Below are 13,508 nucleotides of genomic sequence, written 5' to 3'. Positions count from 1 at the left end.
CACCGAGGTAATGGCGGATATGATGGTGCTCCTGCGGAAGCAAGGTGTCACTATTATCACATACTTGGATGATCTCCTCATAAAAGCGAGATCAAGAGAGCAGTTGCTGGACAGCGTATCACCTTCTCTGGAAGTGAAACGGCAACACGACTGGATTCTATATATCCTGAAGTCGCAGTTGGTTCCTACAGCTCATCTGCCTCGCCTAGGCATGATCCTAGACACAGACCAGAACAGGGTTTATCTCCCGATAGAGAGAGCTCAGGAGCTCATGACACTGGTCAGGAATCCATTGAAAACCAAAACAGGTGTCAGTGCATCACTGCACTCGAGTCCTGGGAAGGATGATGGCATCATACGAGGCCATCCCCTTCGGCTGGTTCCATACAAGGACAATGGAACTTACTGGACAAGTGGTCCGGATCACATCTTCAGATGCATCGGTTAATCACCCTATCCCCCAGGGCCAGGGTGTCTCTCCTGTGGTGGCTGCGAAGTGCTCACCTTCTCGAGGGCCGCAGATTCGGCATTCAGGACTGGGTCCTGGTGACCACGGATGCAAGCCTCCGAGGGTGGGGGGCAGTTACACAGGGAAGAAAATTCCAAGGTTTGTGGTCAAGCCAACAGACTTGCCTTCATATCAATATCCTGGAACTAAGGGCCATATACAACGCCCTAAGTCAAGCGGAGTTCCTGCTTCGCGACCAACCGGTTCTGATCCAGTCAGACCGCAGGGGCTCATGTAAACCGCCAGGGCGGCACAAGGAGCAGGGTGGCGAGGGTAGAAGCCACCAGAATTCTTCGCTGGGCGGAGAATCAAGTAAGCGCACTGTCAGCAGTGTACATTCCGGGAGTGGACACGACCTCCACCCGGGAAAGTGGTGACTTCATCAGGAAGTCTTCACGCAGTTTTGCAAATTGATGGAAACTGCCTCAGGTGGACTACATGGCGTCCCACCTCAATAAAAAGATAAAAAAGGTTTTACGCTGGGTCAAGGGAATCTCAGGCGATAGCTGTGGTCGCACTAGTAACACCGTGGGTGTTCCAGTCGGTCTATATATTCCCTCCTCTTCCTCTCAGACCCAAGGGCTGAGAATTGTAATAAACGGAGGAGTGTGAACAATATTCTTTGCTCCGGATTGGCCAAGAAGGACTCGGTACCCGGAACTGCAAGAAATGCTCTCAGAGGACCCATGGCCTTTGCCTCTCAGTCAGGACATGTTGCAACAGGGACCCTGTCTGATCTAAGACTTACCGCGGCTGCGTTGGACGGCATGGCGGTTGCGGAAAAGGGCATTCCGGATGCAGTTATTCCTACGCTGATAAAGGCTGATAAAGGCTAGGAAAGACGTGACAAAGGCTAGGAAAGACGTGACAGCAGGCTGATAAAGGCTAGGAAAGACGTGACAGCAAGACTTTTTCACTGTATAAGTGCTGAAACACACTACCTGGCTTTTTCCCGTGCCGGCATTGTAGTTAACAGTGTGAGGGCTAGGGTCCCTTCACACTGCACGGCCCCGGCCCGGCTGCCGGGTTGCAGTGGGTCTCACCACTGGAAGGTCCGGCGGCCGAGCGGCCGCCGGGCCGTCTTTGGAGCCAGTAAACACGTTTTTTTCTGAAGCCGTGTCTGATGCTGCGCATGCGCACAGCATCACACACGGCTCAAAGCCGTCCTGTGCGAGTGACTCTGCCGGTTTCTCCCGGATGGCAAAAAGCCGGACAAAGTTTGTCCGGCTTTTTGCCATCCGGGAAAAACCGGAGTGTGTGTTACAGCCCTATGGCGAAAATAGGTTGCTTGGTGTGTGGCCGGGAAGGCCCTACAGAGGAATTCCAGGGGGGTCGATTCCTGCACTTCCTACAGTCAGGAGTGACTATGGGCCTAAAATTAGGATCCATAAAGGCCAAGATTTCGGCCCTATCCCTTTTTCTCTCAAAAAGAACTGGCTTCACTGCCTGAAGTTCGGACGTTGTTACAGGGGTGCTGCATATTCAGCCCCTTTTGTGCCTCCAGTGGCACCTTGGGATCTTAACGTGTGTTGGATTCCTAAAATCCCACTGGTTTGAGCCACTTAAGACCGTGGAGCTAAAATATCTCACGTGGAAAGTGGTCATGCTTTTGGCCTTAGCTTGGACTAGGCGTGTGTCAGAATTGGCGGCTTTGTCATGTAAAAGCACATATCTGATCTTCCATATGGAAAGGGCAGAATGGAGGACTCGTCCCCAATTTCTCCCTAAGGTGGTATCATCGTTTCATTTGAACCAACCTATTGTGGTGCCTGCGGCTACTAGGGACTTGGAGGATTCCAAGTTGCTGGACGTAGTCCGGGCCCTGAAACTTTATGTTTCCAGGACGGCTAGAGTCAGAAAAACTGACTCGCTATTTATCCTGCATGCACCCAACAAGCTGGGTGCACCTGCTTCAAAGCAGACTATTGCTCGCTGGATCTGTAGCACGATTCAGCTTGCACATTCTGCGGCTGGACTGCCGCATCCTAAATTAGTAAAAGCCCATTCCACGAGGAAGGTGGGCTCTTCTTGGGCGGCTGCCCGAGGGGTCTCGGCATTACAGCTTTGCAGAGCTGCTACTTGCTCGGGTTCAAACACTTTTGCAAAATTCAACAAGTTTGATACCCTGGCTGAGGAGGACCTTGAGTATGCTCATTCGGTGCTGCAGAGTCATCCGCACTCTCCCGCCCGTTTGGGAGCTTTGGTATAATCCCCATGGTCCTTACGGAGTACCCAGCATCCACTAGGACGTCAGAGAAAATAAGAATTTACTCACCGGTAATTCTATTTCTCGTAGTCCGTAGTGGATGCTGGGAGCCCGTCCCAAGTGCGGACTCTCTGCAATACATGTATATAGTTATTGCTTAACTAAAGGGTTATTGTATGAACCATCTGTTGAGAGAGGCTCAGTTGTTGTTCATACTGTTAACTGGGTATAGTTATCACGAGTTGTACGGTGTGATTGGTGTGGCTGGTATGAGTCTTACCCTGGATTCCAAATCCTTTCCTAGTAATGTCAGCTCTTCCGGGCACAGTTTCCCTAACTGAGGTCTGGAGGAGGGGCATAGAGGGAGGAGCCAGTGCACACCAGATATAGTACCTAATCTTTCTTTTAAGAGTGCCCAGTCTCCTGCGGAGCCCGTCTATACCCCATGGTCCTTACGGAGTACCCAGCATCCACTACGGACTACGAGAAATAGAATTACCGGTGAGTAAATTCTTATTTTTCCCGCCCAATCAGCTGTGGACTGGGTACGATACACCTGCTGCTAACCCAATGAGAGCTCCTAGCCATGCCCAGTGTTAGAGGCCCAGGCACAGAGTTACAGATCTGGGCTATTAGATAGATAGATAGATAGATAGATAGATAGATAGATAGATAGATCGATCGATCCGCACTCACATCCATAATGGTTCATCCGTGGGATTACAAAGGTAATAGAAATGTTCCACTTATATAAAAATAACGATCAGTATGGGCAATAGAGGGCACTCACCAGTCACAAGAAAAATCAAAGTAGAATTATTCAGCCATCAACATCCAGTATAGTGTTATGTGTGCAGCGGCTGCAAATCTGTCAGTTCTGCTTTCTGCAGTGATTAGCACCTGGATCCGGCTGCTCCCTTCTGTTGTTCTCGTTTCCTAGCAACTGATCACCTGGACCTCATTACCTGCAGCTTCAGCCTGACGATCATGTGATTGGTCTGTCTCCCTTTAACTAGGGAGTATCCGCATACCACCATGACAGTGATAGAGTTCAGTATCAGAGAGAGTCAGGTTCTAGTCTGGACTCCTTAGAGTCTGTTTCTGTGATCTCAGCACGTGGCCATTGCATGCTGTGCAAGTTCCCAGTCTCCTGTGTCCTGGTAACTGGTCCCAGTGTTCCTGCTAGTCCTGCATCCAGTTCATCTTGGACCTGTATCTACTACAATGATATATCCAGTGTGTCCTTCTTCTTCTTTGGAATCCCTGCTTCAAGATATGCGTGCACCATTCCAGCCAGTCTATCACACAGACCTTTCTGCATGTTCATCTCCATTCAGTACCTGCAATTCTGTATCCAGACTCCAAACAAACTCCTGTGAATCCTGCCAAATTCCAGCTCTGCTATCCAGAACTTACAGCCTGCAAGTTTAAGTTTCCCTCTGTGTCCCAGCTCAGCTCTCATCAAACCTCTGCCATTAGCCCTGCTGTGTCAGTCACTCTCCAATTAACCCCTGCCTTACCAGCTGCATTTCTCCAGGTAAATTATTCTGTTTATATCTTGTGGACTCCTGTGCAGATACCAGGTGACCCAGGCAGGGGGCCGTGACCTGCACATCAGGGGCAGTGAAGCCCAAATCCCCTTGCGGGGTTCCCTGGTGAACACCCCCCAGTGTGTTAGACTCCGCGCCTCTGCTCTGGGTCGCACCAACCACCTGGTATCTGCTTCCAGAATACAGGCTCTTCCTAACAATATTACATATAGTCAACGTTTCTACCCTGGAGGGGTCTTTGTCAAGACATATAACCAGGACATCCAGTCAGCAAGAAGACAGGAAGTGACACTCTTCTGGTGACTGCCTTCTATTGGCCATAATGGTCTTTTAATATTTAAGAGATGAGCGGGTCCCAACACGAGGCAAAATGTCGGATAGTGTAACAGTTGAAGCTGTATTGTATGGAGGAATGGGGTAAAATTCCTACAAGCCGATGTTCAGGACTAATCGACAATTACCAGATACGTTTACATGGAGTTATCGCTGCACAAAGGCATACACTCCAACATTTTACACTTAAAAACTGGTACAAATAAGGAAAGGGGGCGTGGCCGCGGGTAAAGAGTGTGGCCACGCCCCCTTTTCTATACTTTCAATGGAGATGCAGTGAGTCAAAAATCGGTACACAGCCCTTTTTGGCAGCTACAGACCATAAAAAAATGCTACTGTACCGGCCAAAAAGGTACAATTGGAGGGTATGCAAAGGGCTCATACAAGATACTGAAAGCAATGCGGCACATACAGATGTGTGATAGTGGATCATTTTCCTCAATGATCTGTGGTTTTCTTTGTTTTTTGTCTCATTTGTTTGATCTGGTTCTTTATCTATTTTTAAGACTTGAGTAAAAATCTGAGGTTGTTTTAGGCTAAATTTCAGCAGAAATATAGAAAATTCTGAAGGGTTCACAAACTTTCCAGCACCACTGTGCCTGAAACACACACACACACACAGTGACCCCTCCCCACCCGTGCCACCCCGTCCCCCACGTACACACAGCAGCACCCAACCTGTGCCCTCCCCACACAGACAGCGACCCCCAGCCTGCGCCCTCCCACACACACGGCAACACCCAGCCTGCGCCCTCCCACACACACACAGCAACACCCAGCCTGCGCCCTCCCACACACACACACACAGCAACACCCAGCCTGCGCCCTCCCACACACACACACAGCAACACCCAGCCTGCGCCCTCCCACACACACACAGCAACACCCAGCCTGCGCCCTCCCCCCCCCCCCCACACACACGCACACAGCAACACCCAACCTGTGCCCTCCCCACACACACAGCCAGCCTGCGCCCTCCCCCCCCCCCCCCCCACACACACACACACACACACACACAGCAACACCCAACCTGTGCCCTCCCCACACACACACCCAGCCTGCGCCCTCCCACACACACAAAGCAACACCCAGCCTGCGCCCTCCCACACACACAAAGCAACACCCAGCCTGCGCCCCCCCCCACACACACAGCAACACCCAGCGTGCGCCCTCCCACACACACACACACACACACACACACACACACACACACACACAGCAACACCCAGCCTGCGCCCTCACACACACACACACACACACACAGCAACACCCAGCCTGCGCCCTCCCACACACACACACACACACACACACACACACACAGCAACACCCAGCCTGCGCCCTCACACACACACACACAAACACACACAGCAACACCCAGCCTGCGCCCTCCCACACACACACAGCAACACCCAGCCTGACCCTAACCCACACACACAGCAACACCCAGCCTGCGCTATCACACAAACACACACACACCCAGCCTGCGCCCTCACACACACACACACACACACACACACACACCCAGCCTGCGCCCTCCCACACACACAGCATCACCCAGCCTGCGCCCTCCCACACACACAGCAACACCCAGCCTGTGCCCTCACACACACACACACACACACACACACACACAGTAACACCCAGCCTGCGCCCTCCCACACACACAAAGCAACACCCAGCCTGCGCCCTCACACACACACACACACACACACACACACACAGCAACACCCAGACTGCGCCCTCCCACATACACACACACACACACACACAAAGCAACCCCAAGCCTGCGCCCTCCCACACACACAGCAACACCCAGCCTGCGCCCCCCACCCCCACACACACACACAGCAACACCCAGCATGCGCCCTCCCCCACACACACACACACAGCAACACCCAGCCTGCGCCCTCCCACCCACACACACACACACACCAACACCCAGACTGCGCCCTCCCACACACACAAAGCAACCCCCAGCCTGCGCCCTCCCACACACACAGCAACACCCAGCCTGCGCCCCCACACGCACACACGCACAGCAACACCCAGCCTGCACCCTCACACACACACACACACACACACACACACACAGCAACACCCAGCCTGCGCCCTCACACACACACACACACACACACACACACACAGCAACACCCAGCCTGCGCCCTCACACACACACACAGCAACACCCAGCCTGCGCTGTCACACACACACACACACACACACACACACACAGCCTGCGCCCTCCCACACACACAGCAACACCCAGCCTGCGCCCTCCCACACACACAGCATCACCCAGCCTGCGCCCTCCCACACACACAGCAACACCCAGCCTGCGCCCTCCCACACACACAGCAACACCCAGCCTGCGCCCTCCCACACACACAGCAACACCCAGCCTGCGCCCTCCCACACACACAGCAACACCCAGCCTGCGCCCTCCCACACACACACAGCAACACCCAGACTGCGCCCTCCCACACACACACACAGCAACACCAGCCTGCGCCCTCCCACACACACAGCAACACCCAGCCTGTGCCCCCCCCCACACACACACACACAGCAACACCCAGCCTGCGCCCCTCCCCACACACACACACACACACACACACACAGCAACACCCAGCCTGCGCCCCCCCCCACACACACACACACAGCAACACCCAGCCTGTGCCCTCCCACACACACAGCAACACCCAGCCTGCGCTATCACACACACACACACACACACAGCCTGCGCCCACACACACACACACACACACACAGCATCACCCAGCCTGCGCCCTCCCACACACACACACAGCATCACCCAGCCTGCGCCCTCCCACACACACACACAGCAACACCCAGCCTGCGCCCTCCCACACACACACACACACACACACACAGCAACACCCAGCCTGACCCTAACCCACACACACAGCAACACCCAGCCTGCGCTATCACACACACACACACACAGCAACACCCATCATGCACCCTCCCACACACACAGCAACACCCAGCCTGCGCCCTCCCACACACACAGCAACACCCAGCCTGCGCCCTCCCACACACACAGCAACACCCAGCCTGCACCCTCCCACACACATAGCAACACCCAGCCTTCGCCCACACACACACACACACACACAGCAACACCCAGCCTTCGCCCTCCCCCACACACACACACAGCAACACCCAGCCTGCGCCCTCCCACACACAGCAACACCCAGCCTGCGCCCTCCCACACACACAGCAACACCCAGCCTGCGCCCTCACACACAAACACACACACACACACACACAGTAACACCCAGCCTGCACCCTCCCACACACACAGCAGCACCCAGCCTGCGCCCTCCCACACACACAGCAACACCCAGCCTTCGCACACACACACACACACACACACAGTAACACCCAGCCTGCGCCCTCCCACACACACAGCAACACCCAGCCTGCGCCCTCCCACACACACACACACACACACAGCAACACCCAGCCTGCGGCCTCCCCATACACACACAGTAACACCCAGCCTGCACCCTCCCACACACACAGCAACACCCAGCCTATGCCCACACACACACACAGCAACTGCCAGCCTGCGCCCTCCCACACACAGCAACACACAGCCTATGCCCTCCCACACACACACAGCAACACCCAGCCTGACCCTAACCCACACACACAGCAACACCCAGCCTATGGCCACACACACACAAACACACAGAGCAAAACCAAGCTTGCGGCCTCCCCATACACACACAGCAACACCCAGCCTATGCCCACACACACACACACACACACACACACAAACCTGCGCCCTCCCACACACACACACACACACGACGTGCTGTGGTGGGGCAGCTGGGTATGATCTGGCATAAGACGTGCTGTGATGGGGCAGCTTGGTATGACCTGGCATAAGTCGTGCTGTGATGGGGCAGCTTGGTATGGCCTGGATAAGATATGCTGTGATGGGGCATCTGGGTATGATCTGGCATAAGACGTGCTGTGATGGGGCATCTGGGTATGATCTGGCATAAGACCTGCTGTGATGGGGTAGCTTGGTATGGCCTGGCATTAGACGTGCTGTGATGGGGCAGCATGGTATGGCCTGGATAAGACGTGCTGTGATGGGGCAGCTTGGTATGGCCTGGCATAAGGCATGCTGTGATGGGGCACCTTGGTATGACCTGGCATAAGACGTGCTGTGATGGGGCAGCTTGGTATGGCCTGGATAAGACGTGCTGTGATGGGGCAGCTGGGTATGGTCTGGATAAGACATGCTGTGATGGGGCAGCTGGGTATGATCTGGCATAAGGCATGCTGTGAGGGGGCAGCTGGGTATGGCCTGGCATAAGACGTGCTGTGATGGGGCATCTAGGTATGACCTGGATAAGACGTGCTGTGGTGGTGCAGCTTGGTATTACCTGGCATAAGACGTGCTGTTATGGGGCAGCTGGGTATGGCCTGGCATAAGACGTGCTATGATGGGGCAGCTTGGTATGGCCTGGATAAGGCGTGCTGTGATGGAGCAGTTGGGTATGGTGTGGCATAAGACGTGCTGTGATGGGGCATCTGGGTATGACCTGGATAAGACGTGCTGTGATGGGGCAGCTTGGTATGGCTTGGCATAAGACGTGCTGTGATGGGGCAGTTGGGTATGGTGTGGCATAAGACGTGCTGTGATGGGGCATCTGGGTATGACCTGGATAAGACGTGCTGTGGTGGGGCAGCTTGGTATGACCTGGCATAAGACGTGCTGTTATGGGGCAGCTGGGTATGGCCTGGCATAAGACGTGCTATGATGGGGCAGCTTGGTATGGCCTGGATAAGGCGTGCTGTGATGGGGCAGCTGGGTATGGCCTGGATAAGACGTGCTGTGATGGGGAAGCTTGGTATGGCTTGGCATAAGACGTGCTGTGATGGGGCAGTTGGGTATGGTGTGGCATAAGACGTGCTGTGATGGGGCAGCTTGGTATGGCCTGGATAAGATGTGCTGTGATGGGGCAGCTTGGTATGACCTGGGATAAGACGTGCTGTGATGGGGCAGTTGGGTATGGTGTGGCATAAGACGTGCTGTGATGGGGCAGCTTGGTATGGCCTGGATAAGATGTGCTGTGATGGGGCAGCTTGGTATGACCTGGGATAAGACGTGCTATGATGGGGCAGTTTGGTATGGCCTGGATAAGACGTGCTGTGATGGGGCAGTTGGGTATGGTGTGGCATAAGACGTGCTGTGATGGGGCATCTGGGTATGACCTGGATAAGACGTGCTGTGATGGGGCAGCTTGGCATAAGACGTGCTGTGATGGGGCAGTTGGGTATGGTGTGGCATAAGACGTGCTGTGATGGGGCATCTGGGTATGACCTGGATAAGACGTGCTGTGATGGGGCAGCTTGGTATGGCTTGGCATAAGACGTGCTGTGATGGGGGCAGTTGGGTATGGTGTGGCATAAGACGTGCTGTGATGGGGCATCTGGGTATGACCTGGATAAGACGTGCTGTGGTGGGGCAGCTTGGTATGACCTGGCATAAGATGTGCTGTTATGGGGCAGCTGGGTATGGCCTGGCATAAGACGTGCTATGATGGGGCAGCTTGGTATGGCCTGGATAAGGCGTGCTGTGATGGGGCAGCTGGGTATGGCCTGGATAAGACGTGCTGTGATGGGGCAGCTTGGTATGGCTTGGCATAAGACGTGCTGTGATGGGGCAGTTGGGTATGGTGTGGCATAAGACGTGCTGTGATGGGGCAGCTTGGTATGACCTGGGATAAGACGTGCTGTGATGGGGCAGCTTGGTATGGCCTGGATAAGATGTGCTGTGATGGGGCAGCTTGGTATGACCTGGGATAAGACGTGCTGTGATGGGGCAGCTTGGTATGGCCTGGATAAGATGTGCTGTGATGGGGCAGCTTGGTATGGCCTGGATAAGATGTGCTGTGATGGGGCAGCTTGGTATGACCTGGGATAAGACGTGCTGTGATGGGGCAGCTGGGTATGGTCTGGATAAGACGTGCTGTGATGGGGCAGTTTGGTATGACCTGGGATAAGACGTGCTGTGATGGGGCAGCTTGGTATGGCCTGGATAAGACGTGCTGTGATGGGGCAGCTTGGTATGGCCTGGATAAGATGTGCTGTGATGGGGCAGCTGGGTATGATCTGGCATAAGGCATGCTGTGATGGGGCAGCTGGGTATGATCTGGCATAAGGCATGCTGTGATGGGGCAGCTTGGTATGGCCTGGATAAGACGTGCTGTGTTGGGGAAGGCCTGGGTGTAGGCATTGCCTGGCATAGGAGACGCTGGCTGGTGTCTGTGCATGGCCTGGCAGGGGATGATGTCATTATGGGGAGGGTCTCCTCTGGTCCTCACACAGATGCTGGTAGAGAGGGAGGGAGGAGGCAGACTAATCTCTTATTACTGCTGGAATGAAGCTTTGTGTAGTAGAAATGCAGCGGCCACAGCAGCTGATAATAGAGTGACATGCTGTGATACAGAGACACCCCGTCACTCTCTGACATGTCAGTGGTCGCTGATCGGAGGACAGGAGCCGGCAGCTCCATGATTCCTGTGGTCTTCTGTCTGCTGCTCTGTCTCCAGGTAAGAGGACAACGGCTCTTCCAGAGCTGCTGCTGGGTGTCACCTCTCTGTCCTTGTATTATGGCTAATGCACCTTATTTAATATTCTGAAACTATATAATATATTATTTATGACTTTAGTTCTGATTCCAATGCAATGTACTTAAATTATTTTTACCGAGCTAAATATTAATTAAAAGGTTGTCATAGGTTTCATCTTTTCATCTTTATATCTTGGCTACAAAACGTATTTCTAGTGCAGACACTGATAGTATTGTTCCACATGCAGATGTCAGTGCTGGAGACGGCAGCATATCTATAGTGAGAGGCCATTCACTTCTATGTCACATCCACCTCGCTATATATTATATCCATCTCACTGTAAGGCAAATCCATCTCCGTATGGGCGGGATATACTAAAGGAAAAATTCAGTAATATCTGTTTTCGGGGTTTTCACCACATTCCCATATGTACTAAACCCTGCATCCCGGCGTTCGGTGCAGAGGGTAACACCAGCTTTTGCCACTTTTACCCTATAGAAATCTGTGGGATTCTTTCCGCAATCACCGCCAAAAGTGATTCAATCTGATCCCTTCCAGCTTCCCCTGCGGCCGCATTGTCACTGTGCATACGTAGACGGGCTCCTGGGCCATAAACCCAAACGTCCAGTGACCGGCGCTGAGAGTAAAGGACAGCTGTTATCGGAAGAGGTGTCCTTTCTCATACTAACCGCATATGTTAGTACATTCTGTGTGCGATTAATATCAATGCGATGTGTGGCAGGGGTTGGTATTCAGTATACCGGTTGTTGGGATCCTGGCGCACAGTATATCAGCGCCCATACAAACACCTTTTCTCCCTCTTGGGGGTCCACGACCCCCCTGAAGGGAGAATAGATAGCGTGGTGCGCACAGCGAACCTGCAAGGGGCTCATTTGCGCTCGCCCCACTGTCGGCAAGCCGGCGGTCGGGATCCCGGTGCTGGTGTGCTGGCAGCCGGGGACCCGGCCGCCACTAACTCATACTACACCCATGGCAGGATATACTGTGGATGTTTAGTACATTCCGCCCTGTATGTCATATCCAGGAAGCTGTCATTTTGAATTGAATGGTCTCTCATGCAGAACTGTGGTAAACAAGAAAATAATCCAGTATTACAGAGAGCAGTACACACATGCTATAATGCTACACACACACGCACACACACACACACACACACACACACACACACACAGTACTGTAATAATATACACACCTGATATAGTACTATACACACACAGTACTGTAATAATATACACACATGCTGTTATGCTACACACACATATAGTACTGTAATAATATACACACATGCTGTAATGCTACACACACACATACAGTACTGTAATAATATACACACCTGCTATAGTACAATACACACACAGTACTGTAATAATATACACACATGCTGTAATGCTACACACATACAGTACTGTAATAATATACACACCTGCTATAGTACTATACACACACAGTACTGTAATAATATACACACATGCTGTAATGCTACACACATACAGTACTGTAATAATATACACACATGCTGTAATGCTACACACACACAGTACTGTAATAATATACACACCTGATATAGTACTATACACACACAGTACTGTAATAATATACACACATGCTGTAATGCTACACACATACAGTACTGTAATAATATACACACCTGCTATAGTACTATACACACACAGTACTGTAATAATATACACACATGCTGTAATGCTACACAGATACAGTACTGTAATAATATACACACATGCTGTAATGCTACACACACACAGTACTGTAATAATATACACACATGCTGTAATGCTACACACACACAGTACTGTAATAATATACACACCTGATATAGTACTATACACACACAGTACTGTAATAATATACACACATGCTGTAATGCTACACACATACAGTACTGTAATAATATACACACATGCTGTAATGCTACACACACATATAGTACTGTAATAATATACACACCTGATATAGTACTATACACACATGCTGTAATGCTACACACACACATACAGTACTTTAATAATATACACACCTGCTATAGTACTATACACACACAGTACTGTAATAATATACACACATGCTGTAATGCTACACACATACAGTACTGTAATAATATACACACATGCTGTAATGCTACACACACATATAGTACTGTAATAATATACACACCTGATATAGTACTATACACACATGCTGTAATGCTACACACACACATACAGTACTTTAATAATATACACACCTGCTATAGTACTATACACACACAGTACTGTAAT

At 52.0% G+C, this 13,508-nt stretch overlaps 1 protein-coding gene across 1 annotated transcript; it reads right to left on the bottom strand.

Moving 5' to 3' along the window:
- Positions 1-9,073: 9,073 nt before the first annotated feature.
- LOC134934733 (adhesive plaque matrix protein-like) lies at positions 9,074-10,804 on the bottom strand. Its single transcript, XM_063930098.1, has one exon. The coding sequence runs from the start codon at positions 10,802-10,804 to the stop codon at positions 9,074-9,076; it is 1,731 nt and encodes a 576-aa protein (XP_063786168.1).
- Between the last annotated feature and the right edge of the window lie 2,704 nt (positions 10,805-13,508).

This window comes from Pseudophryne corroboree, chromosome 6 (assembly GCF_028390025.1).
Source record: "Pseudophryne corroboree isolate aPseCor3 chromosome 6, aPseCor3.hap2, whole genome shotgun sequence".
In the NCBI taxonomy this organism is placed as follows: Eukaryota; Metazoa; Chordata; class Amphibia; order Anura; family Myobatrachidae; genus Pseudophryne; species Pseudophryne corroboree.
Note: the sequence above shows the minus strand (reverse complement) of the source record. Positions and strands in the feature narration are given on the sequence as shown.

What these genes read in the sequence shown, in the direction of transcription:
- LOC134934733 (XM_063930098.1), bottom strand. Translation starts at nt 10,804, where the DNA reads ATGCCTTATGCCAGATCATACCCAGCTGCCCCATCACAGCATGCCTTA.